Below are 27,170 nucleotides of genomic sequence, written 5' to 3'. Positions count from 1 at the left end.
AAATATCTTCAAATTGCTGGTTCAGTATATGTACATACTGGAATAAAAAGAAACCACTTTATGGCTGGGCTAACCTGTCATCTATAAGCTCTCTCTCTCTCTCTCTCTCTCTCTCTCTCTCTCTCTCTCTCATTTTTGAGACAGGGTCTTATTTTGCAGGCCCGGCTGGATTACGCAAGTGCACTGCTACACTCCACCTGTATGAGTTTCTGAGTACGATGTGCATGCTACTGATGCTACTGCTCTGTTATTTTTTGGGAATGCACACTGTCAATCAGAAATGTCTATGTTTCTTATATAATTGCACAGAGACATAATTTTGAGGAGTAAATTGGTTTATTGAAAGATAAAATTTGCAAATAATCTTAATACAAAAACTTGAGCATCAGCCACTTTGAGATCTCTTTTGCTGCAATTAAAGTTTTTTTTAAGTACATAAATGTGTCATGGTGAGGAAAAGCTTGCCTCTCTGTCTTTCTTTTTTCTTTTGTACCACTGGGAATAAATTTAGGGTCTTGTACATGCAATGCAAGTACTCTATTGCCAAGCTAGACCCTAGCCTAGGAAAAAGCTTTTAGCACTCAGAGGATTTGCTTGGTGGCAAGAATGGAGTTAACTGAAAAGCAAGCAGATCATATCTGGGCTAAAATGTACTTCCTTTCAGAGTGCCCAGTGTCACACACTTAAGTAATACACACACAGGAAATGGTCACACAGAAAAGAACTCTAGCAGACTAGAAAAGCCCTGAAATGTCTATGGGGCTGGGAGGTAAAACTGAGGCAATGCATTTCTTGAACGTTACTATGTATGATACAGTTCCTCCCATCTCAGTGATATCACAGGAGCCCACGAGCTACCCATTGGTTCTTTATGCTTCAATAAAGAATGGGCCAACCTGATACTATTAGAAAGTATACAGGTTGTCTGAAAGTCATCTTACTGCTGCTCATTTAGAGTTATGGAGTATACTTGAAAAGTCTAACAACGACTTATTTTTAGGATTTTAGTAACTTTAGTTGCATCAAAACATATATATGTATATATATATGTTTGCTAATAGAAAACTAACAACTTTTGCTATTTCAGTGAGCAAAGGAGGAAATACACTAAAACTGGTAACATCATTATTACTATTATGCATAATACTGAATTGAGTTGGTGAGGCAAGATGAGATACATAAAAGGCAGGGTTACAATGTTCCTGTATTCTTGCCAACTCCTCAGTTAACCAATGGTCATCTGCTTTTCTGTCATGTTCAACTTATAGTCTCAGACAATGATGGATCAGAATAGGAAGAGCCATGAACACTCATATACAATGACCTCTCTGCCATGCCAGTGGGTATTCTTTAACAACGATGACACATGAGGAACATTTTAGAGTGCATTAGCAGTCAGTATGGCAGTTGCTATAAAAAAGCTGTAAATCTGCACGGGATGTCACTATTTCAGTCCCTAAAAGGTGATATGCTGGCAAACGCAGATATTTTAACCTAAGTAAAATGTCCACGTCGAAAGGAAGAATGCCAAGGTGTCACAGTACGCATGCCTTTTCCAGTCCATTTGGTCTTCAGACATGTGTGGTTACACAGCATTTGTTGCCTTTTCCCAGCGCGCACAATACTGCTGTGCACTGGTACCCAAGCTGGTACCCGGAACTTGTTCTCACAGGTGCCGCTGTCTGCACTCTCAGTGTTTACCACACACCCAGCGAAGCTGATGATCTGTCTGCAGGTCAGTGAGTTCTTCAACAGTTCTCCAGCTACACTGGCAGGCATATGCCCGTGCTCCTTTCTTCTCGATCAATTTTGTTTTGAGTTTGTGGAATTCTGGCATGTTGTTTCTGTGGTGAAACAGACAAACAAGCATAGTGTTCGTGTTTAGTGTTTAATAATGCAAAAAAAAAATAAAGGTTCTGTTTAGTTTCCTGCAGCCTCTTCAACTAAAACTCAGGACTCAACAACCTTGGTCTGTTCATACCAGCAGCAGGAGACATCCTTAGATGTCTGTTTCTGGCAGTGTTTCTCTGACTTTTTAATGGCAATGTTCTAGAAGTGACTGTTCTGAAGACCTGTTGATGTCACCTGTCAGAGAGGACAGGCATGAAAACAGAATGGGAGGTGAGGAGGCCCACTCCTACCTCAGACACTCATCTCACCTGGGCCGCAAAGGCTGTCTATGCAAGTGGGGAGGCAGTGGGCTTCTGATGCGCTAGCTGATGCACACGTCTATTACTGGGAAAACAAGTCTGCTAGTTCTCTAAGGTAAACCCAGACTTTCTTCCATTTGTATACACGACCTGTTTATTTATTCTACCAGCAACAAAGTACCTGTTCTAAAGTCTAAATGATGTAAAAAATTACTGAAGCAACAAGAAAGACAATCATGAAAACAATAACCATTGGGTTTGCTTGCATTATACTGATGCAGAAGTTACTGTGAGTTCAGTTACTAAAAGAAAATCAATTATAATCTTTACAACTCATGTAATAAGTTTATGAACATATCTTTAGAATTATAAAACTGGATAATTTAAAAGTAAAATGTTGGGGGAAAAAATCCCCAAAACAAAGAGAAACAGTGAAATGTGGTGTATATGCTAAAGAAGTGTGGTGGCCAAGATACATTACTTCTTAGTATCTTCAGCAGACAGTTTCCAAAGTGCCCTCTGGTGGTCAATGTGTATCACATACACTACTGCACTGTGCAAAATTCAGGCACTGTTTAGATGATGAGAACCTACAAAACCCTAGAGTTCCTGGGCAACTGTCTGAGTTTAGAAAAGTGGCACCCTGACCTAGCTAGGGTTATGCAGAACTAGGAAAGAACACAATAATATGGTTTTATTAGAATAAAAAATGAGCCCAGAAAAATGAAGTTAATGAAAGAAGGTAATACTCCCTTTATTCAATCTGCTAAATTCAGTATTTTGCTAAACTTAGCATTTGCTATATGGCTGATCAGAGACTTTAGAAATAAAAATCATAGATACCAAGTGAATCAATAATACCTTTTAAGTAATTTTTTAAGGAGTGCTTATCTTAAAAGCTTAGAAAATAAATTATGGTGTTATTTTCCTTTAAGGAGAGCCTATGATTTAATAGACAAATACAAGAATCTTATTAAGCTATAGTGGCAGGGTGGTCAGTAAATCCAGCTTATGTTTTCTTTACAAAGGTCTATAGTATGTGAAAGCTACCACATGCTTATTCCTGACTTGTAAAATAACACAATGAAGCAAGCAACTGTACAGCATCAACAGAGCAAGCATGCACCCGACACCACACAGCACAGATGCTCGCTCTGCTTGGTGGAACATGTGATGGACTGTGAAGCCTTCTATCTATGCACTAATCACTCTGTTTTCTCCCAGGGGATCCTTGGGTTCCATCATTCTCTAGCACTCTTCGTTTCAGCAGACCACACCCTAATTCTAAACATGGGACCAGTAGATGTGGCATCTTCATTTTCCGAGTGAGTACTCATAACCCTACTAAGTGTCTTACTGCCCCCTCTGACACAGAGGAGGTGCCAATGTTCAGCATAGAGAACCAACAGACGTGTTTTTCCAGTAGTAGAATGCACAGGAAGCCCATTGCTTTTCTGCCCCTTGCACAGGCCTTTGTGGCACAGGTGAGTGTCTGAGGTAGGGTGAGCCTCCTCACTCACCACTCTGTTGCCATGCCTGTCCTCTCTGACTAGTTTCAAGAGTACCTGGAAGCCAATGTCTAGCTTCTTCCTTTAAAAGGGCATTAGCACGGTCCATGTGTGTGAATCAAGACGCCCAAGAAGTCTCATCCTAAGATGCTAACTGCCTCTTGCATCCCACAGCCAGAATTTGGTCTAAAATCTCTCTCTGGTACACCTGCTCCTTTCTGCCTTTCTCCCTGCCATGATTCATAACATTTTGTTCCTGTACTACTGTAACACCCCAGCATTAGTCCTCATGATTCTCCACTGGCCTGCTTCCCTGATATGGCAGTCTGTCACCCCTTAAATGCTGAGAGCAGTGATGAGTGCTTGTAAACCTAGCACCCAGAAAACAGGCAGGAAGACCTACAGGCTTAAGGACAGCTTGGTCTGCTAAGTAAGTTCCAGGCCAGCCAGACTATACTGCTAGAATTAAGCTATACTGCTTAGGCCTCTCTAAAAGCACTCAACTGCGAGTCACCACTGAAAGGACTACATTTAAGCTCCTTACTACTGCTTTCCTAAGCTTTTTTTTTTTTTTTTTTTTGAGACAGGGTTTTTCTGTGCAGTCCTGGATATCGAGGAAATCACTCCATAGACTAGGCTGGCTTTAAACTCTTCCTGAGCTAGGCTTCTTGAAACCTTCTGAAGTTCCAAGAGGATTCACAGTTGAAGTCATGAGATTGGATGTTATTACCCAAGAGGGCAGCTTGGAAGAAGCCAGTGCAGAGTTGTTTTGTTAAGATGTTTTGGGCTTATATGGTAAAGGGAAGGATGGCTATGTCAGGGCTATTTGAGCAGATGTATCCTGAATGCTGATGGGAAGGAGTTTATGTAGGAAGAGATACTTTTTAATGACAGGTCTTCTAGAAGTGACTATTCTGAACAGCTACTGATGTCACTCAAGAGGACAGGCATGGGAACAGAGTGAGAAGGCTCACCCTACCTCAGACACTCACCTGTGCCACAAAGGCCTGTGCAGGTGAACTCAAGAGGTCCACCTGCCTCTGCCTCCTGACTGCTAGGATGAATAGTGCACCACCATTGCCCAGGTGTTCTTGGGCCCTTTTGACTTCTCTATACTACTTCAGCTCTTGACATCTTTTGTCCTTGTTCAAACTACTTCTGACTCTCCACTCATGCCATCTGACTTCACCTCTCTCTGTGTCTTTAAAAATACCCCTTAAGTGCTAGGGACATACTCCATTCAGAGTTCTTGGCTAGCATGCATGAAGTCCTGATTCAAACTCTACCTTTCTGGGTGCTGGAGGTGAAATGTATCCATCTTCCCTTTCCTCTAGCTCTATTATCACATTCAGTGTGGTGTTCTCTATGCTGTCTCCCTCTCAGCTTCTGAGAGTGGCCAATGAGGTGCTGAAGAATGTCAACTGGATAAAGAAATGCTAAGGACTTACACGAAATAGATGCATCAATAACTTGCATCTTGGTTGAGATGACCATATTCTTTAGTTGTTATCCCCTTGTCTTTTAAACATATTCTTATGTATCTTGAGTGTTCAGTTTATTTTTCACTGATTTATGTAATAACTACCAGTTTAGTTTTAACAGTGTAATATAGCTCTAGTAATCACTATTTCTGGTAAACTATATTCTAAAATGAAACTATCAAACACCTACAGTAAACTAACTGGTGTCTCTTTTCTCTTGTAATAAGGTCTGGTCTTGAACTCACTGTCCCCCTGCCTCAGTTTCCAGAGCGTACCACATCTACCATTCTGGACGACTGAGACACTGTATGTTTCTCATGTACCAAGTCAATCACTTACCAGAACTTACTCTGTGCCTGTGCTTGCTACTGTTTCGATGTTACACACACCTCACTAGCTGGTCTTATAAAAATTCATGTCCATGTTGGTCACTTATGAGAATGCTTAGTCACTTTGTTAGATTAACCAGGAGATAGTGAATAGTAAAACACAAACCAAAACAAATCCAAAAAAACTCAAACCAAACCAAAACAACAGCCCCCCCATCACCAAAGAGGTCTGAAATTTAAAGTTAATTTTTAAACTGTGAGAGTAAAAATGGTTGAAGCTGAGAGCAGGTGGTTGAACCTGGGATTCTGGAACTACAGTAGACTTTTTTTTTGGGGTCAGGACTGCAAAACTTCTGCAGTTAAGACTTTTCCATGTGTTTGTATATTTTGTGTTGGAAACACACGAGTGCACAAGTGAGTTTCAAACAGAGTGATAAATGAAGAAAGCAAGATGCATGATGAAGCAGACAGGGCAGGAAGGGTCTGGGGAGAGGAATGGGGTCAGACATGTCAGGAGATGGAACCTGCACCGTCAGCTGGGAAGAATGCGACCAAAGGCTCTGATGGAGCTAAGCTGGAGGTGGAGAGAAGCTGGATGATGGAGGGTTCTGACGGTGACATCTGCATGCAGAAGGACCCGGCAGGATGACACCATCCTCAGAGCTCTGCTGTGAGAGTGAGCATGCAAAGAATGGTCTCAACAAGGAGGTTCCCGAGCAAACATCAGAGCGGCTACCTCTGTATTCTCATTCCGAAACCTATCCTTATGTAGGCTGACGGCAAACAGATTAAAAAAGATGAGGAGGGTAAGAGTCAGAGACCACGTGACTAGACCAACAAACAAAACACACAAACACTCAAGAAATGAAAAGCCCTTAGTACATTTTTTCATAGGCGAAACTCTTCAGAAACATACCTGAAGAACAGGTAGTCACATGACTTGTCCCACATATAGTCATTGTAGCTCACTATCCGGAAATCACAGGCTACACAACGCAGTCGGTCACATGCTCTGCTCAGAGAGAAGGAAATACGCATTAGAGATGATTGCTGTTTAAATATGAAAATATAGCAAATGCTCCAGATAACTGAATAAACAACAGAAAGATACAGCTTTACCAACTGTACTTGTTTGTACTAAAGGACTGTTTATATGTTCAAGCTTTCTGGTTAGATGTAGTAGTACACTCCTTTAATCCCAGCACTTGGGAAATATCTTAGCACTGTGATTTCAAAGCCAGCTTGATCTTTATAGTGAGTTCTAAGCCAGGTAGGGCTACACAATAAGACTCTGTTTCAAAAGAAACAAAACCAAAAACAACAAAAAAAGCTTCCAGGTTAATTTTCATATCTATCTTATAAAAGTCTTGCATGATATCTGCATATATACATATATAAATGAATAATATATGGGCATAAAATGAAGAGTGGATTGGCATATCAAGAATGTGAAATGCTACACTGAAACCAAACTCTCTTCCATTTATGCTTCAATGCTGGAACCATCACTTGCTGTTTCCAAAATATCTGGCATAAGTGCTTTCATTTGCCCATTACAAAAGGCTGCTGAGAACCTGTCTGCCTGTGATGTTCTTGGATTCTAGTGACAGAGTAACTAAACAGGATTCACTGTAAATAAGGTATTACTATGTTAGCACATGAAAGGAGCTTTGAATGAAATAACAGATTAGGGTAAGGAAATTAGGAATACTGGGTAGAGATGGGTTGGAATTTGAATAGGGTAGCCTGGACTGGTCTCATTAAGCAGTTTCTTTAAGAACGACTATGGGTTGTTTGAGGGAGCAAAAGATCATGCTTGAATAGTGATGGCAAAGATACAATGAATAGCAAGACTGTGGCTATGTTGGAGAATGAGGACCCAGTGCCTGTCTAAGGAGATGAAGTAACAAGCAGGTCTCCTGAAAGTACTACGAAGTAGAGGTGTATATGTGAACATGGTGTCTAAGAAAAGTGATACTATATACAAGTTTAAGAGAAGTATGAATTGCTGCTGCAGCGACAGAAACTTCCATTATTTGAAATATTTAATAAACAGATTCAACAGATACATTTGATAAAAATAAAAAGTTGACAAGTTGTTAAGACACACACAGGGAGAGGGAGAGGGAGAGGGAGAGGGAGAGGGAGAGGGAGAGGGAGAGGGAGAGGGAGGGAGGGAGGGAGGGAGGGAGAGGGAGAGAAAGAGAGGGAGGGAGAGGGAGAGGGGGAGAGAGAGGGGGAGAGAGAGGGGGAGAGAGAGGAGAAGGAGGAGGAGGAGGAGAGGGAGGGAGAGAGAGAGGGGGGAGGGGAAGGAGGAGGAGGAGAGGGAGGGAGGGGGAGAGGGGGGGAGGGAGAGAGGAGTGCACACATACAAGCATGAGCACACACACAGTAACAGGGTGGGAGACCCAGTAGTCAACGGCTTTTCCCTACACACAAAGTACTTACAAGGACAACAAAGTGAATAAACAAGACAGTCTCCATGGGACTAGGGAGGCAGTATAGACACTGGCTCTCAATACAAAGTGCTTTAGTCAAGGAATTTCTTTCAGACTCAAGTTTTCTTTATATATTTTCCAATTTTGCTTTTGCTCTTTTTGATAGTGCTGTTTCAATATATTTTACTAATATATACTTTTTTCCAGTAATATTTCTGCAACAAATAAAATAAAACAAGCCCATTAGTAATTTTTTTCCTTTCAAAATTCAAATATTGGCTAGGCAAGGTGGCACATGCTTCTAATCCCAGTACTTTCAAGATGGAGACAGAAGGATCATCATCGGCTACATGGTGAGTTCAAGGCTAGCCTGGACTCCATGAGACCATCTCAAATTTCAGATATTTAACCTCAAAACTGGAATACTGGGAAACTTTTGGTCTGAAAGTTTCCTTGAGAATGAATGTTTAATAATTCTAAAAGAATAAATCACAGTAATAACTAAACATTCACAATGTTTCATAAGCATCTTCTTTCAAACTGTTAGTGATTACTGAAGTTGTCAGTTCCTGGGGAATGTCAACATAGTTGCATTTAGAACACTTGAATCAGGCTCAGAATGTAAGTCAGGAAATACAAATGATGGTTCCCAAGGCTCCCATAACTTGTGTTCTTATGCAGATGTAGTTTATTACATGCTCACAACAGAGTGCTAACTTTAATACCTTAATACACATGTGCAATTTGGCTGAATTATTGCTATTATGGGAACCATAATTTAGATTTTCATGACATTTTATGTGTAAAATCTCAACCATTATGCTATATGTAGTTTTAAATTTAATTTAAAATTTAGTATTCATCAAATCTATTCACACTACTATATTTTCTTACAAACACTGTTCAATGAGAAAACTAAAACCAACATGCAGCTAAGAAATCATTCTGCTGCTATGATGCCCTCTGTTAGGTCATTACTAATGCTGGCAATGGGGTAATCCAGCCTTGGAAGTAACTTACAAATTCGTTAACCATGAATGCGACTGACTTGAACGATGTCTCAGTTTAACCCACCCGCTTGTTAATGATGCCGTGCTCCCACTACTATTCCATCACTCTGAATAGCTCACATCACTCCTACAGTGGGGCTTAATCCAGGAACCAAATGAATAAAACAAATGAGCATAACGCAGCAGGCTTCCTTTATGCTCAGGACATAAAAATTAGTAATTAGGACCTTTGAATATTCTCAGGACTGTTACATTTATATACCTGACTCCTCACCTTATGATAAGGTCATGTTTCAACAAACCCCTCTTAAGTTAAAATCGCGTGTTACATATCTAATTTAATCAATCATCACAAAACGAAGCAAGAATACTGGTTACTAGCCTTGTAACTGGGTGGCTCACTGTCCTGCCCAGCATCCAATATATAATGCTAATATGGGAAAGGATGAAAAGGATGATAGAATTTAAAAATTGAAACATTGTGATTATTGAATGTGTTAAGTCATATCTGAGTTATCCTAAGTTATATGTGTTAGTGAAAGAAAATAAAACTTGAGACCTGTGATTCATGTAATTTATGTCAAATAGCCCAAAGAGTTGTTTGTGAGTTTTGAAACCTGGGGCTGAGAACATAGCAGAACAGGCCAGGACATGCCCAGGCAGGCCCATCATTAAAGATATTCCTGAGGCTGCTTGGCCATAAGGATAAAGAGAATGACATGCTGGACTGGCCCAGTGCCTCCCGATCTCCTGCCCTTCTGACCTATGTTCAATGTTAAACAGGCTGCTGATGTTTAAATGGACCAATCATGTGAAACCGCGCCAATTCCTCCCTGCTGATGTTTGAATGAACCAATCATGTGAAACTGTGCCTCCCCCAAGCCCCAGCCCCTTTTCTATAAAAACCCCTAGCTTCCAAGCCTTGTGGTCAAATCCACTGTCTCCTGCGTGAGATATGTTTCGACCCGGAGCTCTGCCATTAAACTACCTCATGTTTTTACATCAAGGCGTTCTGTTCTGTTCGTGATTCTTGGGTACACGTCGAATCGGGAATTGAGTGGGAGTTTCCCCACTAGGTTCTTTCATTTGGAGGCCCCAGCGAGATCTGCATGACACCCAGGAACCCCGAAAGACCCCTTGGAGGTGTTTGTTTGTGTGTGTCTTCCATGTTGTCTGTTGTCTAAGTGTGGCACCGCTGAATTTGTGTCTTGGTTTGTGAATTTGTGTCTTGGTTTTACAGTTCTGAGATTGTGGGTTCAAGTCTCACCTTGTGTCTCGGTTTTACAGTTCTGAGATTGTGGGTTCGAGTCCCACCTCAGTGTCTTGGTTTTACAGTTCTGAGATTGTGGGTTCGAGTCCCACCTCAGTGTCTTGGTTTTACAGTTCTGAGATTGTGGGTTTGAGTCCCACCTCAGTGTCTTGGTTTTACAGTTCTGAGATTGTGAGTTCAAGTCCCGCCTGGGTCCCCAGTTCTGGTATTCTGTATTCTGGCAGCTGCCACTGGGGGCCGTAAGGACCCAGTAGCCGCAGGAGGGAGATGTCCAGAAGGCCCCACAAGCTGTGACCCCTGGAAGACGTTCCAAGGGTGAGGGACAGTCAGAAAGGTCTGACTGTCATCTGGCAGAGTGAGGAACGAGTGTGCTTAGATACTGGTGTTTTTTTCCTCTGTTGCTGTCTTATTTGTGTTTGTGGTTTTCCTCATGGGACAGACTGTGTGTGTGGTGCTGACTGTGGACTTGGACTGAGGTTAGGACAGAATTTGTCAGTGATAGTTAAGAAAAACAACTCGGCGCTGTTTTCCTGCAGATGGGCCTGCTCCCCCGAGCGTGCCCCTGACTGCTTGGAGAAGCTCCTGGATGCAGCTGCAAGGCCGGACTGGTGACTTCTGGCGGCAGTGACCAGAGCTCCATGCAAAACAGCACACAAACCTTCCGGTTGCCTGCTGTTCACTTCTGGGTTCTGCAGGCGCCAGGGCAGCAGAGGCCGGCTGTGCCCACGAGCAATTCGGGAGACGCTGATGGCGAGTGCGGGCACGATGCGGGCCGCAGCTGGGAAGGGGCCGACTAGAGTCGCCGCCTCTGCCGCCTTCCCCCCTTCCCAAAGTATCTGACCTCTGGGGGGCCCCGCTGGTTCCTTCTGCCCGAGCGCCATGAGTAGACCTCCCCCACCTGACCCCAGGCCCAGCCTCCACAAGATGGAAGGATGAGAAGAAGAGGAGGACACTGTGGGAGTGGTCCGCCAAGAGCACCACGAGTTCCCTGACTGCTTCTCATTCCCTTTTCCCCTACTGGTTTTGACCAGAGTGCCTCTTGTTAACAGAAAAAGTGCTTTCACTTTGAGATGTCAGTGGCCCAGTGCAGCCAGAGCTGCACCCCTTTCCCTGTCCCATGTGTTTTCTCTTCTAGAGCGGCCCTGCCCTAAGCTGCTAACCAGCAAGGGAGACATTCACCCACCCAGGTAAGGAGCACCTATGAGTCTAATCACCAGGCTCTGACAAATGGGTATAGAGGCCTAGAAAAAGGTAAGCTTAGACTGTAAGGAAGAGCAAAGCTCCAGCAGACTTAGGAGAGATGGATGACAGTGAAAATAGAGATGAAGGAGATTAGAGAGGTCTGAGATGAGAGAGATACCCTGAATGAGAAATATTTAGAGTAGGACCAGTAAAAGGCAGAGAAGGCATATTAAGAGAGGGAGAGAGAGGTGGGAGGCAAAAGAAAGAGAAGACAGGAGGGATTGTAGACAAGAGAAAAATTTGACTAGAATATTGGCTGCAGTAGTAGGAGAGAAAGAAAAAGACAGGACCTAGAAACCTGGGCAACAGAAGCTAAAAAGGCTCAGCTGTGTCAGACTGAAGTTACTTATTTGAGATACATCCTTCGAGGTGGGAAACAGTAGCTAAAAGAAGCCAGAAAAAGACTGTAACTATACCAAGGCAAGTAAGAAAATTCTTGGGCACCGCTGGTTTCTGCAGGCTCTGGATACCTAGGTTGGCGACCTTAGGTACCCCGTTGTACCCCCGACCAAGGAAGGAGAGGTGTTTGTGTGGACCCCAGATCACCAGAAAGCTTATAAAAAGGCCAGTGGCTTACCTATCCAAGAAGTTAGACCCTGTTGCCAGAGGGTGGTTTTCTTGCCTGAAAGCTATTGCTGCCATAGCTCTGCTTGTCAAGAATGCTGATAAGCTCACTCTGGGACAGCAAATAACTGTAGTGGCACCCCACACTCTTGAAAGCATTATCTGAAAGCCCCCTGACTGATAGATGATGACCAATGCTCCTGCAACACATTATCAGAGCTTTTTGTTGACTGAACGAGTGACCTTCGCTCCACCTGCTGTCCTCAATCTTGCTACTCTACTGCCCAAGACTTCACCTACGGATGGCAGTAGCCTCGCGGTTGAAAGTAAGCGGAAGGTGGGGACAGCAGTATGGTGGTGGACAGAAAGCAAGTGATCTAGTCCAGCAGCCTCCCTGAAGGGACGTCAGCCCAAAAAGCTGAACTTGTGACTTTGATATAAGCTCTATAAATGGCAAAGGAGTCTACACTGACAGCAGATATGCTTTTGCCACTGTACGGAGCAATATACAGACAAAGAGGGTTGTTGACACCTGCAGAGAAAGACCTAAGATGCTGTGGCTAAAGGAAATCAGATGGTAGATCTTAACCGCCAAACAGGCAGCCCAAAGAGCAATGATTCTGGCAGTCAAGGAGCCTAAAGATTATTATGATGTCAGAGAGACCAGCTTTAGATACACCCCTGAGCACTATCAAGTTATGGACATTACTTGACCCACCTGGGGGCCAAGAAATTCAAAGGTGTGGTTAGGTCCTTTCACAACTATGTTACAGGACTCTGACTTGGCAGAAGAAATAGTCAAAAGCTGCAAGGCCTGTGCTATGACTAATACAGGACACTTCGTGTATACTCCTGAGAAGAGGCTCAGGGGCAACTGGTTGGAGGCCTACTGGGAGGTAAAATTTACAGAAATTAAGCCAGCTAGATATGGCAACAAGTACTTAGGGTTAGAAATAGACACCTTTGAAGCTTTTCCAACCAGGACTGAGACGGTCAATGTGATAGTCAAGAAGATCCTAGAAGAAATCTTCCTGAGGTTTGGGATGCCCAAGTGAATCAGGGACTGGCCAAGATATTAGAGATTGGTTAAAAGTTATATTGTGCATACAGGCTCCAAAGCTCAGGACAGGTAGAAAAGATGAATAGAATTCTAAAAGAGACCTTGACAAAATTAACCAGAGACTGGTGCAGACTTGGTGCTCCTTCCCCATGCCCTATTTAGAACTGAGAATACTCCCTCTTGATTCAGCCTTACTCTTTTTAAGATCCTTTATGGGGCTCCCATGTCCATCACTGTCTTAAATGATGTGTTTAAACCTACACGTTGTTGTAATAATAATCTGTATGCTAAGTCAAAAGGCTTGCAGGTAGTGCAGAAAGAAGTCTGGTCACAATTGGCCACAGCAAACGAGCTGGGTACCCCAAAAGACATCTCACCAGTTCCAGCCAGAGATCTGATCCACGTACACCTACATCATGCCCAGACCCTCAAGCCTCACTAGAAGGGTCCCTGCCTAGTTCTGTTTACTATCCCTTCTTATTCTGTTTTTGTTCTTATGATTTCTATTCTCCACATAGAGATATCGACTTCTAAAATTCTAAGATTAGAATTACTTAGTAGAAGAAGAGGGGAATGAAAGAAAATAAAACTTGAGACCTGTGATTCATGTAATTTATGTCAAATAGCCCAAAGAGTTGTTTGTGAGTTTTGAAACCTGGGGCTGAGAACATAGCAGAACAGGCCAGGACATGCCCAGGCAGGCCCATGTTAAGACATTCCTGAGGCTGCTTGGCCATAAAGATAAAGAGAATGACATACCAGACTGGCCTGGCGCCTCCCTATATCTCCTGCCCTTCTGACCTAAGTTGAATGTTAAACAGGCTGCTGATGTTTAAATGGACCAATCATGTGAAACCGCACCAATTCCTCCCTGCTGATGTTTGAATGAACCAATCATGTGAAACTGTGCCAATTCCTCCCCCAGCCCCAGCCCCTTTTCTATAAAAACCTCTAGCTTCCAAGCCTCATAGTCGAACCCACTGTCTCCTGTGTGAGATTTGCTTCGACCTGGAGCTCCACCATTAAACAGTTGAATCTACTGTCTCCTGCGTGAGATATGTTTCTACTCGGATTTCTGCCATTAAACTACCTCATGTTTTTACATCAAGGCGTTCTGTTCTATTCTGTTCTGTTCTGTTCATGATTCTTGGGTGCATGCTGAATCGGGAATTGAGTCGGGGTTTCCCCACTAGGTTCTTTCATTAGCATAAAATAAAATCATGATTCCAATGAAGAATAAACTAAGTTTTTCCCTATAAAATATGGAGGAACTACACTAAGGAGGATGCTTACATATTTATCCAATTGATAAGTAGAACTGACCATTTTATGGATGTTTATGGTGGAAATGCCTAAAATACAGTCCTTCCATATAACTGCTCAGACTCTGTAGTTCTTAGTTACCCTATCAGATCTACACAGTAGGCTAGAAAGTCTTGATATTTGGACAGTTTCAAAATAATAGTGCCTGGCTAGGTATGGTGTCACATGCCTGTAATCTCAGTACTTGAGAGGTAGAGGTTGGAGCATCACAAGTTCAAAGTCACCCTTCACTAGATAGTGAGTTGAGGATATCCTGGGCCACATGAGACATCACATAAAAACAAAACAAAACAAAACAAAACAAAACAACAAAACAAGCAGCAGTGAAAGCAACAGAGAGTCTTCCTTTCTCACAGTATAGAAACAGCACACAGGAAAGCATTATGGGTTAGGAAATCAAGTTACCCTTGCTTTGTAACAATGTATCCACTGACCCTGGACATATCACCTGGGAGGGTTTTTGTTTGTTTTTGTTGTTGTTTTTTTGATTTGGGGCTAGGTGGAGAAACAGGATTTTGATATGTAGTTATGGCTGGCCTGGACTTACTATGTAGTCCAGGGTATCCTCAAACTTGTGGCAAGCCTCTTGCCTCATACTCTCAAGTGCTATGGTTATAGGCATGAGCTAATAGGCCAGGATACCTGGAAGTAACTTTTCATTCATTCATTCACTTATTTCTGTGTGTATGTGTAGAGATGTCAGAGGAGAAGCTCCAGGAACTGAGTGTCTCCTCGACCATGCGTGCTCTGGGGATCACACTTAGGTCATGAGGCTTGGCTGCAATGCATTTTCACTCATTAGCCACTTCACTGGCTTTCTGCAAGTTATTAACTTTCTAATGTACCAAGGCCATTTACTCTTCAAATTCTTTCAATCCTATATTCCTGAGAGCCATTCACACCCAGGTCATGGATACCTTTCTCTTATCCCTAGACAGTGATAACTATAGGTTCAATGACTCATCTGGCATCTCCTTCTACATTAATCTCCAAATTCCACGTCGTCCTGCAGTCCACGTGACTTTTTTCCTTGTGGTGCTGCAAATGTTTTCAAGATATATGCAAAAATTATGTTTGGTTTTTATAGGCAAGGATACTGAGCAAAGCTTTAGAAGAATAGTCCTTAAGGGTTGGCATGGGGCCCAGGAGTGCTGCCATCAGGCTCCTCCTCCTCAGCTCTGCATGCAATCATTTACTGTTCTACTGCTTCCTTCCTGGGCACTCTGTTTTGATGGACTAGCATAGCTCTGGATGTGCATTCAAAGCATTTAAAAGACGACACAAACAACAAAGAAGAAATTAAAATGGAATAAGGAAGTGAACCTGTAGCGTGTGTGTAAAGCACACAAGACAAGGGGGCATTAGGAAGGAGCACTACTCCAGACAAGGACTAAAGCTAGGTACTCAGAGGCAAGAAAATGTACAAGTGTGCCAGTGTAAACAGCACCCGCCTCAGGGCAAGGAGCTGGAGGACGGGAGACCAAGCTCCTCAGCAAGGTTGGCTCTGCGGAAGTTTAGAGTTGAAGTGGGACTACTCATCTGGATGTGTATGAGGTTCAGAGAAGCTGAAAATGGATGAACTACAGCAGAAATTGCAGCTCTAGTTCCTGGTAACTTGACAGAAGTCACCGTGGAGGTGTCAGAGCTCTGAAAATGACTGAGTCCAACGGGACTGTCCCAGGTAATTGAGGACAGACAGCAAGACTATAGCTGCCTCTAAGATCAGTTTGTATCTTCAATTCTTTCCTGAGTTAGGCTTCAGGACATGGCGATTCAACTGCTTCCAGTTCTTATATTCAGAAGGCAACAGCCAGTTTCCAAGGCTCCCAATTTCACTTTGGTACTATGGCCTTGCCTTTCTTGTCTCCTAGAATCCAAGCTGGCACCACCAATCCCCAACAGTGTGTTTTGGCCCACTTCTATTATTTAATATAACAACCCTCTAGAAGTGTGTTCAATATCATAACTTAATGCAGTCTTTACTTCTTAAGAATGATCACAAATAAAAAATTATTTAGAAACTGGGGAAAAAGATGGGAATGTAGGTAAGTGGGCCTCTGCTAAAAAATAGAACCAAGAGTATAGGGTGGTACATAGATTTACTTACACTTGTTTCCCAAAATGTGAAAATGGTAATGGAATGTACTAGAAGTGATATGGTATGAACAGATTGTTATATAATCAACAATGTAAAATAAAATAAAATAAATTAGAAAAACAAGAAGTGATATGGGTTTGCAGTGAGTGGTCTCTTGACTCTTAAGACTGTCTAAAAAGCACTGAACGAGAGAGCAGGGTCTTGAAGGGCACGGGGAGAGAGAAGCAATGACAGGTTTCCCTTCTAGAAACATGTGAAGTCATGCAAGTATGCTAAAGAACTCTGGTTAATGAAACCTTCAGCTTCTCAAATTCTCTGGCCAAATCAGTGAGGCAAAGGCATTGCATCTGACATACAGCCGCATTTACCTACATAGGCCACTCTTTCCACAACTTGAAGAAAGCACACTTTCCTGGTGCTCTGCAGAAACCTGGGTGGGGCTCAAGTGATTCAGGCCCTCCAAGTGGGGATCAGAAAGGGGCATCAATATAATGAACAATACATATCCAACATTACAACTTTTGTTTTTCCTTTTTAAATACAGGTCTTGCTGTGTGACTCACTGGCCTGGTCTTGAATTTGTAGCCATCATCCAGCCCCAGTCTCCCACGTGCTAGAATTTCAGGCATCTGCCACCTGCACAGCTCAGCCTTTAATAGTTATTTCCCAAGAATATTAAATGAGTCAACAAAGTATCCTTAGACTGGCTAATAAAAGACACAGCTCCCAGCTCTTATTATACAGCAGACTGATGTCAAGCCATCCCGGTAAGAAAGCACACGTTTCCCACATCCTACCTCTGTGAAGTATTTGTTCCAATCCCACATGGAATGGCGCTTCCACTGAGATACACTGGACTGCAACTAGACATGTGCAGCAGACGGAGAGAAATGAAATTACAATAACAATAAAAAAGAAACATGAGAAGTTAGTTTGGTCTCGATGAGTCTATGTGCTTGTGATCATATTATATGCTTTCCTAGTAAGCCAACTATTTCAAGAAGGAGACATTTATTACAGGATCACTCTCTATAGGATATCACCTGCATCAGGAACACTCAAGGAGTTAAAATGAGTCACAGAAAAACGTGTGCCAATAATGTAAGGAATAAAGTAAATATTTAAGCATATAACAGAACATTAATTTTGAGAAACCATTCACACTTTTTATTTAAAACAGCAGAAAATTATTTACAATAGCAATAATCTCCTATTTAATTTCCTTTACACTAAGAGGGTCATAGATCCTAAACACACTCCAGATAGTGGTCTCTTGTCTGAAGGCCAACCAGGGCTTTGTTCTTCAATGGCACTGCTGTTGAAATGGTAACAGAATCTCCTAGGCTATCCTCAAGGCACTTGCCCACTCCCTGTACAATTCCCAAAGCACTCTCATCTCACCTTTTACTGACGCCTTGCATGGGAGCTCTGACACATGTGTTACTTGAAGATTTAGATTTAAATTTTTGCTAAAGAAAGAAATAAGCACAATAAGAGGACAAAGGCTTAGAGAACGGCAACTCTGTCTTATAATAGCAATGTTTAAAATGACATAAATAAAACACTTGGTGATGTTCTTTCTAGAAACCCAAAACAGTGATGAAAATCTTTTGAAGACAGGAGGAAGGAGAGATCCCTGAGGAATTTGCAAATTACAGTGTTTTCAGCCTAAGAACTTGACCTGCTGTTCTGCATGCTATGATTTAGAGTTACTTTATACCTCTTCAGTTAATACCAGGATTCAGTGACTTAATGTGAAGAAATGGCCTGCTATTTAAAACTTCACTCTGAAGACATTTAATTGAGGAGGGAAAAAACAACCCAGGCTCACTTTTCAAGGCCAAGAATGGTACTCATCTAAACTAAAAACAAACTCCTGTGTAACTTCAGGATTATTAAGTTTGATCAAATGTAATAGAATCAAGCAATATATGACCATGGAAAATGTTGAGCTACCTAGTCATAACCACACAGTAGTTCCCATATGTTCTAATAACATCACCATCATTAGTAAGCATTTATTAAGTGTTAACTGTAAAGTATCAAACATCATAAACCAACCACATACTAGGACCACCGCCAGCAAAAGGAAGCCAGACAGGGAAAAGGCATTTAAAACTATGCACAGACATGCCTTCACTTCACCTAGTGGTCGAGGAAGCTTAAGAGGCAAAAATATTTCATCATTTCTCTTAATTTTTATTTGATGTTAAACAGGAAAGGATTGAAGTTAAACCTTCAATAATGCACATGACAACCTTTTCTGGGAAGCGGGTCTTTTATATTATATCCAATCACACTGCACTCCAAGCTGGCATGCTGCAACATTTGTTGTTGATTCTTGGGGTTTAGGAAGTTTGGGTGAGGAACAGGACTTCCAGGACACACCAGATGCCCCTCCTGACAATGTGGGCATGGACATTACTCAGATTATTGCTTTTTTTTTATCTGATAAATATTTTACATGGACCCACTCTCTCCCTTTTCCAGTTGGAAAATCAGATATAGCAGTGGGAAAAAAAGCAAGCTAAATTCACATTTACTCAGGACTTCAAACCCTCAGAAATAAGCTATGTTTGTTAAGACAAAGATATAGTTTATTGGTACAAATTTAGATATGCACCTTACTGTACTGAGGACATTTAAACCTAAGTGTGGATGGAAAGGACAGAGGTTGTCTCTGTGAAGGAAGGCACTGCAGTATGATTTACAGAGGTCTTAAATTATATTTTCAATTTTTATTTATTTAAAAAAGTCCAGCTGAACATGATGGCATATGTCTATAGTTCTACTACCCAGAAGGCTGATACAAGAGGATCACTAATTCAAATTCAAGACCATCTTGGGCTAAATAGTGGGACACTGTTTGTGACTCAGAGTCACAATAGTCACTTGGAGTGCCTGTACAAGCCAGAAAAGAAGAAAAGGGCCATGGGGTGGGGTAAAGTCTTCATGGAAGGGGTATTAAGCACAGGTGATATAGAATCAGAAGGGAGAAGGCTAGAGGTGGGAAGGTTAAGCAGGGCTGGCAGTGGGTGATGAGGACAGGAGGGGAGAGGACAGAAGGGCTAGCCAGGGCAGCATATGGAAAGCCATGGAAACCTTCTACTTCGTATGCTAATTAATCAGTTAATTTTAAAAGGTCCAGATGAAAAATAAAGCAAAGTACTAATTTATGTCTAGAATGGGTGAATAGGATGAATTCCTCCCACTGCAGTGTATAGGTGGCTTTTTGAATATTTATAAAGCTAAAATAGATAAACATTTAAAACATTAAAATATTTACAATTTAGTCAAATCTACTAGTTTATAGAATAACATTAATATTGAATTCCAGATGCCAAAAACCATTCCTGTACTGAAAGCTGACTGCCTTGGGCCTTTTAGAGCACGTTCTTAGACACTACCACGAACTCTAAGTGACCAATGTGGTCTGTGAGCTGACTTCTCTAATAACAGCTTTTCAAATTCTTACTCTCACTGAGGAGTTAACAGAAATACACACAGAGTTTCTAACATTTTATCCCTCCACATTTTAAAAAGTGGAATCCTTTCTTTACCTGTACTCCTCAGAATTCTCATACCCAGATGGCTACTGTGACTTAACTTTAAGACGAGTCTAAGCATCTTAAATAATTACTGTACATTTAGTGACTTACAAAAGATTTTCTGTCAAAGTCAGGCTCCTCGAATATTTCATTAATAAGACTGTCAAGATCATCTTCTTTTTTAAATGTTTCTGTTGATCTGAAAAGAAAGCATGCACACACAATAATGAACCTTCATCTGGACCTTAAGGAAAGATGCACCAAGCCAGCCGTGGCGTGCACGCCTTTAGTCCCAGCACTTGGGAGGCAGAGGCAGGCGGATTTCTGAGTTCGAGGCCACGGTCTACAAAGTGAGTTCCAGGACAGCTAGGATTATACAGAGAAATCCTGTCTTGAAAAACCAAACCAAACCAACCAAACAAAAAAACCCAGATGTACCACAAGCTTAAGTCCCACTGCTAGAGTGACAGCACAAGGATGCTTTTCAGGTATGGAGCTATGTCACAACCTGCAGGGCTTTGGGGCTGACCTGACTGGAATGACTGGGGAATGAGGAAATGACAGAGGCTGGGATCAGATGATACAACATCAGTGTGGAAACTCAGTGCTTATTACAAACAAACAGTCTGAGGGGTGGAGGAAGCTGCTGTTGATGGTCTCTGTACACGATGAACTCTTTGTGAGCAAGCCTGACTGGGGAAGGCGCTGCCATGCCCTTGGTCTGAGGCACTGAGATCCTTGACAAGGAAGACCTTGTGTTAATAATATACTTTCAGACTTCAACCGTACTCACAGGAATAGGCTTTTTGTTGAGACAAAGTTATAGTATTTTGGTATAAAAGCATGTCTGTGCCTTACTATTATGCAGTTAAGATATTTAAGCAAATGTATTATATTAAAGAAAAAACTGGGAATGTACTTTCCTAAATTATGTCAAGCACTTACATAGAGAATATAAAATATATAGGTTATAAACAAATTCTAATACCATAAAAGTTGAAGGCAAAAAACCTCTTTTTTAAAAATCATTTGCTCGTGGGGAAAGAGGAACACTTCTCCATTGTTGGTGGGATTGCAAGCTTGTACAACCACTCTGGAAATCAGTCTGGCGGTTCCTCAGAAAATTGGACATAGCACTACCGGAGGATCCCACAATACCTCTCCTGGGCATATATCCAGAAGATGTTCCAACTGGTAAGAAAGGCACATGCTCCACTATGTTCATAGCAGGCTTATTTATAATAGCCAGAAGCTGGAAAGAACCCAGATGCCCCACGACAGAGGAATGGATACAGAAAATGTGGTACAATTAATGGTATACTACTCAGCTATTAAAAAGAATGAATTTATGAAATTCCTAGGCAAATGGATGGACCTGGAGGGCATCATCCTGAGTGAGGTAACCCCATCACAAAAGAACTCACATGTACTCACTGATAAGTGGATATTACCCCAGAAACTTAGAATACCCAAGATATAAGATACAATTTGAGAAACACATGAAACTTAAGAAGAACGAAGACCAAAGTGTGGACAGTTTGCCCCTTCTTAGAATTGGGAACAAAACACCCATGGAAGGAGTTACAGAGACAAAGTTTGGAGTTGTGACGGAAGGATGGATCATCTAGAGACTGCCATACCCGGGGATCCATCCCATAATCAGCCTCCAAATGCTGACACCATTGCATACACTAGCAAGGTTTTGCTGAAAGGACCCTGATATAGCTCTCTCTTGTGAGGCTATTCTTAGGCCTAGCAAACACAGAAGTGGATGCTCACAGTCAGCTAATGGATGGATCACAGGGCTCCCAATGGAGGAGCTAGAGAAAGTACCCAAGGAGCTAAAGGGGTCTGCAACCCTATAGGTGGAACAACAATATGAACTAACCAGTACCCCCTGGAGCTTGTGTCTCTAGCTGCATATGTATCAAAAGATGGCCTAGTCAGCCATCAGTGCAAAGAGAGGCCCATTGGTCATGCAAACTTTATATGCCTCAGTACAGGGGAACGCCAGGGCCAGGAAGTGGGAGTGGGTAGGTAGGGGAGTGGGGGGGAGGGCATCGGGGACTTTTGGTATAGCATTGGAAATGTAAATGAAAAAATTACCTAATTAAAAAAAATCATTTGCTCATGTCAGCAAATGACCCAAAAGAGAAAAATCCCTCCCCAAAGCCAAGAACCACTGCTACATGTCACAATATTTCAACTACTCCAAGTTCTTCAGGGAAAGCCACCAGGCCTACTGCCACCTAGACCATTTATTTAAAAGAACACTGAGCTGGGGACATAGCTCATATACTCTACTAATAGAGTGCCCGTTTAGCATGGACAAAGTCCTGAGTTCTAATGCCCAGCCAGCATTGCCCAGTCTCCTGCCACTACTCAAAAAAAAAAAAAAAAAAAAAAAAAAAAAAAAAAAATTAGTGTCAGGCAGACACTGTCCTAAGGCTTTCATTACTTCTATCTTTAGATGAAGAATAGGCACTGAGAGACTCTAAAGCTTGTACAAGGGCACACAGATAAAGGGCAGTTCACATACTTACATGTTATGGGACAACTGTTCCTAAAGTTTTTACATTGTGGACACTGTTACTCAACTTTAGAAATTTACTGGGCCATTTTTTTGGTTCCAATTCTTTAGAAGTGTATTTACTTTGAAGCCCTAACATGAGGATGTATCCCTCGTACCGAATGGTTAACCCAATACCTCCAGGCTTTACCTTTGTGGCTGCCCCTTCTCTCACTTTTATCCTTCATGTCTTTCACTGCCTACACTGGTATTTCCCTTCGCTTTAGAACTATGCTAAAGACTCTCTTCTAAACAAACCATCACCCCCACTCCCATCACTCTATAAAACTGTCCCTTGAAGCTGCCACTCTTTCTTACTCACAACTGGAGTAGCCTATATCCATTGCTTTAGTATCAGCAACACCCATGGTTTCCTCAATCTTACAGCTACTGACATTTGGGGTCACATAAGTCCTGTATGTCGAGAGGAAGCACTATTGGCCTGTCTAGGCTATTTTACAGGGTTCCTATCTACCTGCTAGATGCCTAAAGTATACTTTTTTCCAGTTGTGGTAACCATAAGAACTCATGTCACTGCAAAATCATCACTAGTCTAGAAATACTGATCTTATTCAAGTGCTTTAGTTTCTTTGAATATCAATACTTTATCTACTAAAACAGTATCTTTCAAACTGCTTTCAGGCGTAATGCTCTATCTCTGGACTCATCTCTGTATCTGTCAACTACAGGGAATTCTTACCTCAAATAATTACTTTCAGGTTTCTCAGTTCCAACCCTGGGTGGCCTATCACTCAGAGCTGAGTCTGCCTCTGCCTCTGGGGTTAACGGTGTGTCTGTCCCACTGGGCCCCAACTACAGAGACGCTCCCATGAGACTCTTCTTTGGTTTTGACGACAGACTGTCTAGGCTCTTTTCTCATATAATTCAAGAAGTTCAAGAAGCAGATGAATTTTTTTTTTGGTTTACTTTTTGAGACAGGATTTCTCTGTGTAGCCTTGGCTATCCTGGAACTTACTCTGTAGACCAGGCTGGCCTTGAGACAGATGAATTACTAAGAAGATGATGATGAGTATTATTTAGTTGAAACCTGGTCTTACTAAATTACCCAGCTGAGCCTCAAACTCATTCTTAGACCAACGCTATCAGGCCACCTAGATTTGGTGAATGAAGAGAGAACACCATTCACCTCATTGGGCGATAGGGGTAACCCATATCGGGGACTTAGCACAGAGAGAAGTAAACATTAGCAATTATTATCACAGCTATCATCTAGAGATGGTAAGTTAAGCCATGCAACCAGCAGGTGGTCTGTTCATAAACTCACAAATGATTTCCTTTGGCTTAGTGTAAAACTTCAGTGATGGCATTCCATACCAGAAAGGAACTGTATTTAAAACTTGGCTTAGGGTATTTGCTGTTGTTTTTTGCACAACTTCTAATCATTGTCCCTGATAAAAAGTTTAACACAAGTGATAACAGTTGTGATTCACTTTAGGCATTATAAATGTGCTAAGGTGGGGGCAGGGAGAGGAGGGTGTGGGTGGAGTCTGGTAGTCAGACACAGGCAGGAAAGATCACATGGCTGGGGAGAAGCCACAGAAATGGCCATCCTTTCAGTGTGGAGACAGTCTAAGCTTCTTTATGTTGGTTCCAAGATGAAAAGGCCTGACAAATTCTCTCCAACCACAAAGGAACAAAACCAAGCCAAACACAAAGCAAACACTGCAAAGTAATACCTTATACATTAATGGAAGAAACACCAGCCTTTCCCCCAATGGTCTAGGCAAGCGGCAGGTCCTAGCAGGAGTTATTACTGAGCCTAAGATCTCACTTTAAAGGATAATGCAACGACGCCTGCTTTTTATTGTTGTTGTTCAAATCCCCAAAGATTTAAGTGTCTTTAAACTTCGACCTGGATATAATAGGACATTTGCTGGGTCCCTTAACTTTGGAGACACGGGGAATGGCAGGCAACTGGGCAATTTATTTAATTCAGATATTTGCAATGGATACTCTTAATAATTAAATATACTCTCATCTAACTCCTCGAGCTTAAACAAATCAGACAATAAAATGGTCTTCTAACAGCTGGCCTACCGGTTCCCTAAGGGTTGCCTGGTAACGGCGTGAGAGGCACGACATTTGCAGTCAGGGCCCCTCGCCGATGAGAACGCTGTGGGTCTGGTCAGCGTGGCCCTGTCGTGTCTCAGGGGAGGGACACCCCGATCCACGTCAGGTTAGGGCTGTCAGGTAGGGTCTCAGCTCCCTCAGGCTCGCCCAGGGGCGGGGTCTGAGCCGTGACCCGAGGGCCGTCGAGGGCTAGGACAGTAGCCCAGGCCGCGGGGGCGCGCGGCGGCGGAGGCCGGCTTAGGCGCCCCGAGCAGGGCTGTAGCAGAACCGTCCACCCGCCTGCGTTAACCTGAGAGTTTCTTTCTCCTGGGCTCCGTTCCGGTCGCCGCTGTGCGAGCCGCCGCCGCCGTCGCCTTTGGGCCGCTCACCCAGGTCCAGCCTCAAGGGGTCGAGTCTGCAGAACTTGGTCTCGACTTCATCCAGAAGTTCGTCCAGGTCCTTCGCCATCTTGAACAGACGCGTCTTTCTCTCCCGAGCCTCGCTGGCCGGTGGTTTCCACGGCAACGCGAGAAACCGACGCGCCCGGGAGCGGGTTCCCCACAACCTTCCGCGCCTGCGCAAACCTCCGGGCGACTCGGGGGGCGCGCGCGCTGCCGCGGCGCTGACGGGCGCGCACTCGCGGTGGCAGGGGGTCCCGAGGCCCGGGGACCCGCTGAGGCCGGCCGCCGCGGATGTTGTCGGTGGGTCCTGCGTGCCCGGAGCGCTTCCCTTGCCGTCCACGCAGCCTGTGGGCCCGCTTTGCCCTTCACCTCTCCCGCTCCGCTCCGGCGCCTGATCACAAACAGTCTCTCTTTCCACCCCAACAGCCTCTCTTTCCACCCCGTGGCGACCCCTGGTCGCTTTGGCAGGCTGTATGTTTCATCGGGGAATCTGCAGATCCAAAATTATTCATTCGGTGGCAAAAAACATTCCCTTCCGTAGTCGGCAGGATTCGAACCTGCGCGGGGAGACCCCAATGGATTTCTAGTCCATCGCCTTAACCACTCGGCCACGACTACTGGTGATGCTAATTTTGGCAGGAAGATTCTATGTAGACTCTGCATTGGAAACTTATGCCGCACTCAAGCTGGCTTGGATCGGAGTGAAAAAGCTTAAGCACATTCGAACATTGTGCTTTGAAGAATTCTGCCCCTCTTTTCTGTGACATAAAAGTGTTGGAGCTGAGTCTTCAAAGCTAGAGTGGGGGGTGGGGGGGGGGGTGCGGTCGAGAGGAGAAAGGGAGGGAGAGAAGCGAGAGAGGGGCCCCGGCTACTTTCTTATTGATAGAGGCATTTGCAGTAGAGAGACTGGAATTGCAGGACCTCTGGCCAGCCTCCCAGCTTCCCCGCACACTTCTAGTTTTCCTTTGACAAGCAGCTCCTAGACCGTTTTTCTCTCATTACCAATAAAATAGTGATTCCTATCAATTTATGAATCGCAAGACTGTCTCACCAGGATATGAAGCACTACTTTGAAAAAGAATATAAACCACGGTGCAAAACCCAAAACAAAATAAAGCAAAACAAACAAAACAAGCCCCCACAGTATTTTCAATTCTTATGGTTTGAGCAGGCAGTCATATCTATATAGCCTGGGCTAGCCTTAGAACTTGAGGTCTCTCCTACCTCAGCCTCCCTGGAGTCGGTTTGTAACACAGACCTAGATCACAGCACCGCTTCATGAACATAGCGAGCACATTGCATTTCTAAAGTTGTATTAGCCAAGAAGTCGGCACTCTGAGTTCGGCAGACATCTGAGCCAGGTGATTTGTTAGTTTCATTTACTTAATTCGTTCAAAATAGTTTTAAATTTCCCGAGGAGCAACATGTAACGGTGCGCAATATAAAAATGGTAGGTAACAGCTCACCAGAAGCCTTTGGAAGGATGATGGTTTTTTTTTTTTTTTTTTTTTTTTTTTTTTTTTTTTTTTGGCGGCCTATTGTTGAGTGCAACCATTACTTAAAATGTAATGTTATAGTAAAACAAAGGTAATGTCTGGCAAACTCTAGCTGTTTCTCTGCGTGGCCTTGCTGCTGTCGAGCCTGTTTACATCATAAAATTTGTAAGAACTGTGAGTTTGTTTTTTTTTTTTTTTTCTTCTGAGGTTAGACCTAGCAGTCTTTTTTCACAAGGCTTTCAGAATCAACCTGTGGTCATTGCTTCCCGTTTCATGCTCCCAGGGGCCTGGGAGCTGGTTGGAGCTGTCGCCAGTTTTTCATATACTCCATGCCCATGGCATTTCTATTCCATGCTTGTTGGTTGTCCTGACCGCACTTTCTTGATTGCTCTACTCTCCCTTTTTTCTCTTTTCTTACTCAGTCACATGAAGGAAACGTCTAATCTGCCATTTTACCTTGGGAATCTTTTTTTTTTTTTTAATTGAAGACAAGCCTTTCTAAAGATACATTTGTATTAGTTTTAATGCGCGTGTATGTATATGCATGTGTATGGCTGTGTGTGAGTATGTACATGTATGTTCAGGTGACTGGAGCTGGAGCTATAGGCGGTGG

General features: G+C 42.9%; 1 protein-coding gene and 1 non-coding gene across 3 annotated transcripts; both read right to left on the bottom strand.

Moving 5' to 3' along the window:
- Nucleotides 1-317: 317 nt before the first annotated feature.
- Nucleotides 318-25,699, bottom strand: 2610301B20Rik (RIKEN cDNA 2610301B20 gene). 2 transcript variants are annotated; one of them, NM_026005.3, is made up of 6 exons: nt 24,971-25,245; nt 20,133-20,220; nt 17,875-17,942; nt 17,271-17,336; nt 6,385-6,480; nt 318-1,844 (listed from the first exon to the last, which is right to left on the bottom strand). In NM_026005.3, exons 1-6 carry the CDS (start codon nt 25,126-25,128, stop codon nt 1,691-1,693), a joined length of 630 nt encoding a protein of 209 aa, NP_080281.3. In that variant the 5' UTR covers nt 25,129-25,245; the 3' UTR covers nt 318-1,690. The 2 variants fall into 2 exon arrangements, with proteins under 2 accessions (NP_080281.3, XP_006538263.1); XM_006538200.4 differs by lacking the exons at nt 17,271-17,336; nt 17,875-17,942; nt 20,133-20,220 and having other exon boundaries at nt 24,971-25,699.
- n-TSaga9 lies at nt 25,598-25,679 on the bottom strand. The gene has a single exon. It is a non-coding gene; the product is annotated as a tRNA-Ser (tRNA).
- Nucleotides 25,700-27,170: the final 1,471 nt, after the last annotated feature.

This window comes from Mus musculus, chromosome 4 (genome assembly GCF_000001635.26).
Source record: "Mus musculus strain C57BL/6J chromosome 4, GRCm38.p6 C57BL/6J".
NCBI lineage: Eukaryota > Metazoa > Chordata > Mammalia > Rodentia > Muridae > Mus > Mus musculus.
Note: the sequence above shows the minus strand (reverse complement) of the source record. Positions and strands in the feature narration are given on the sequence as shown.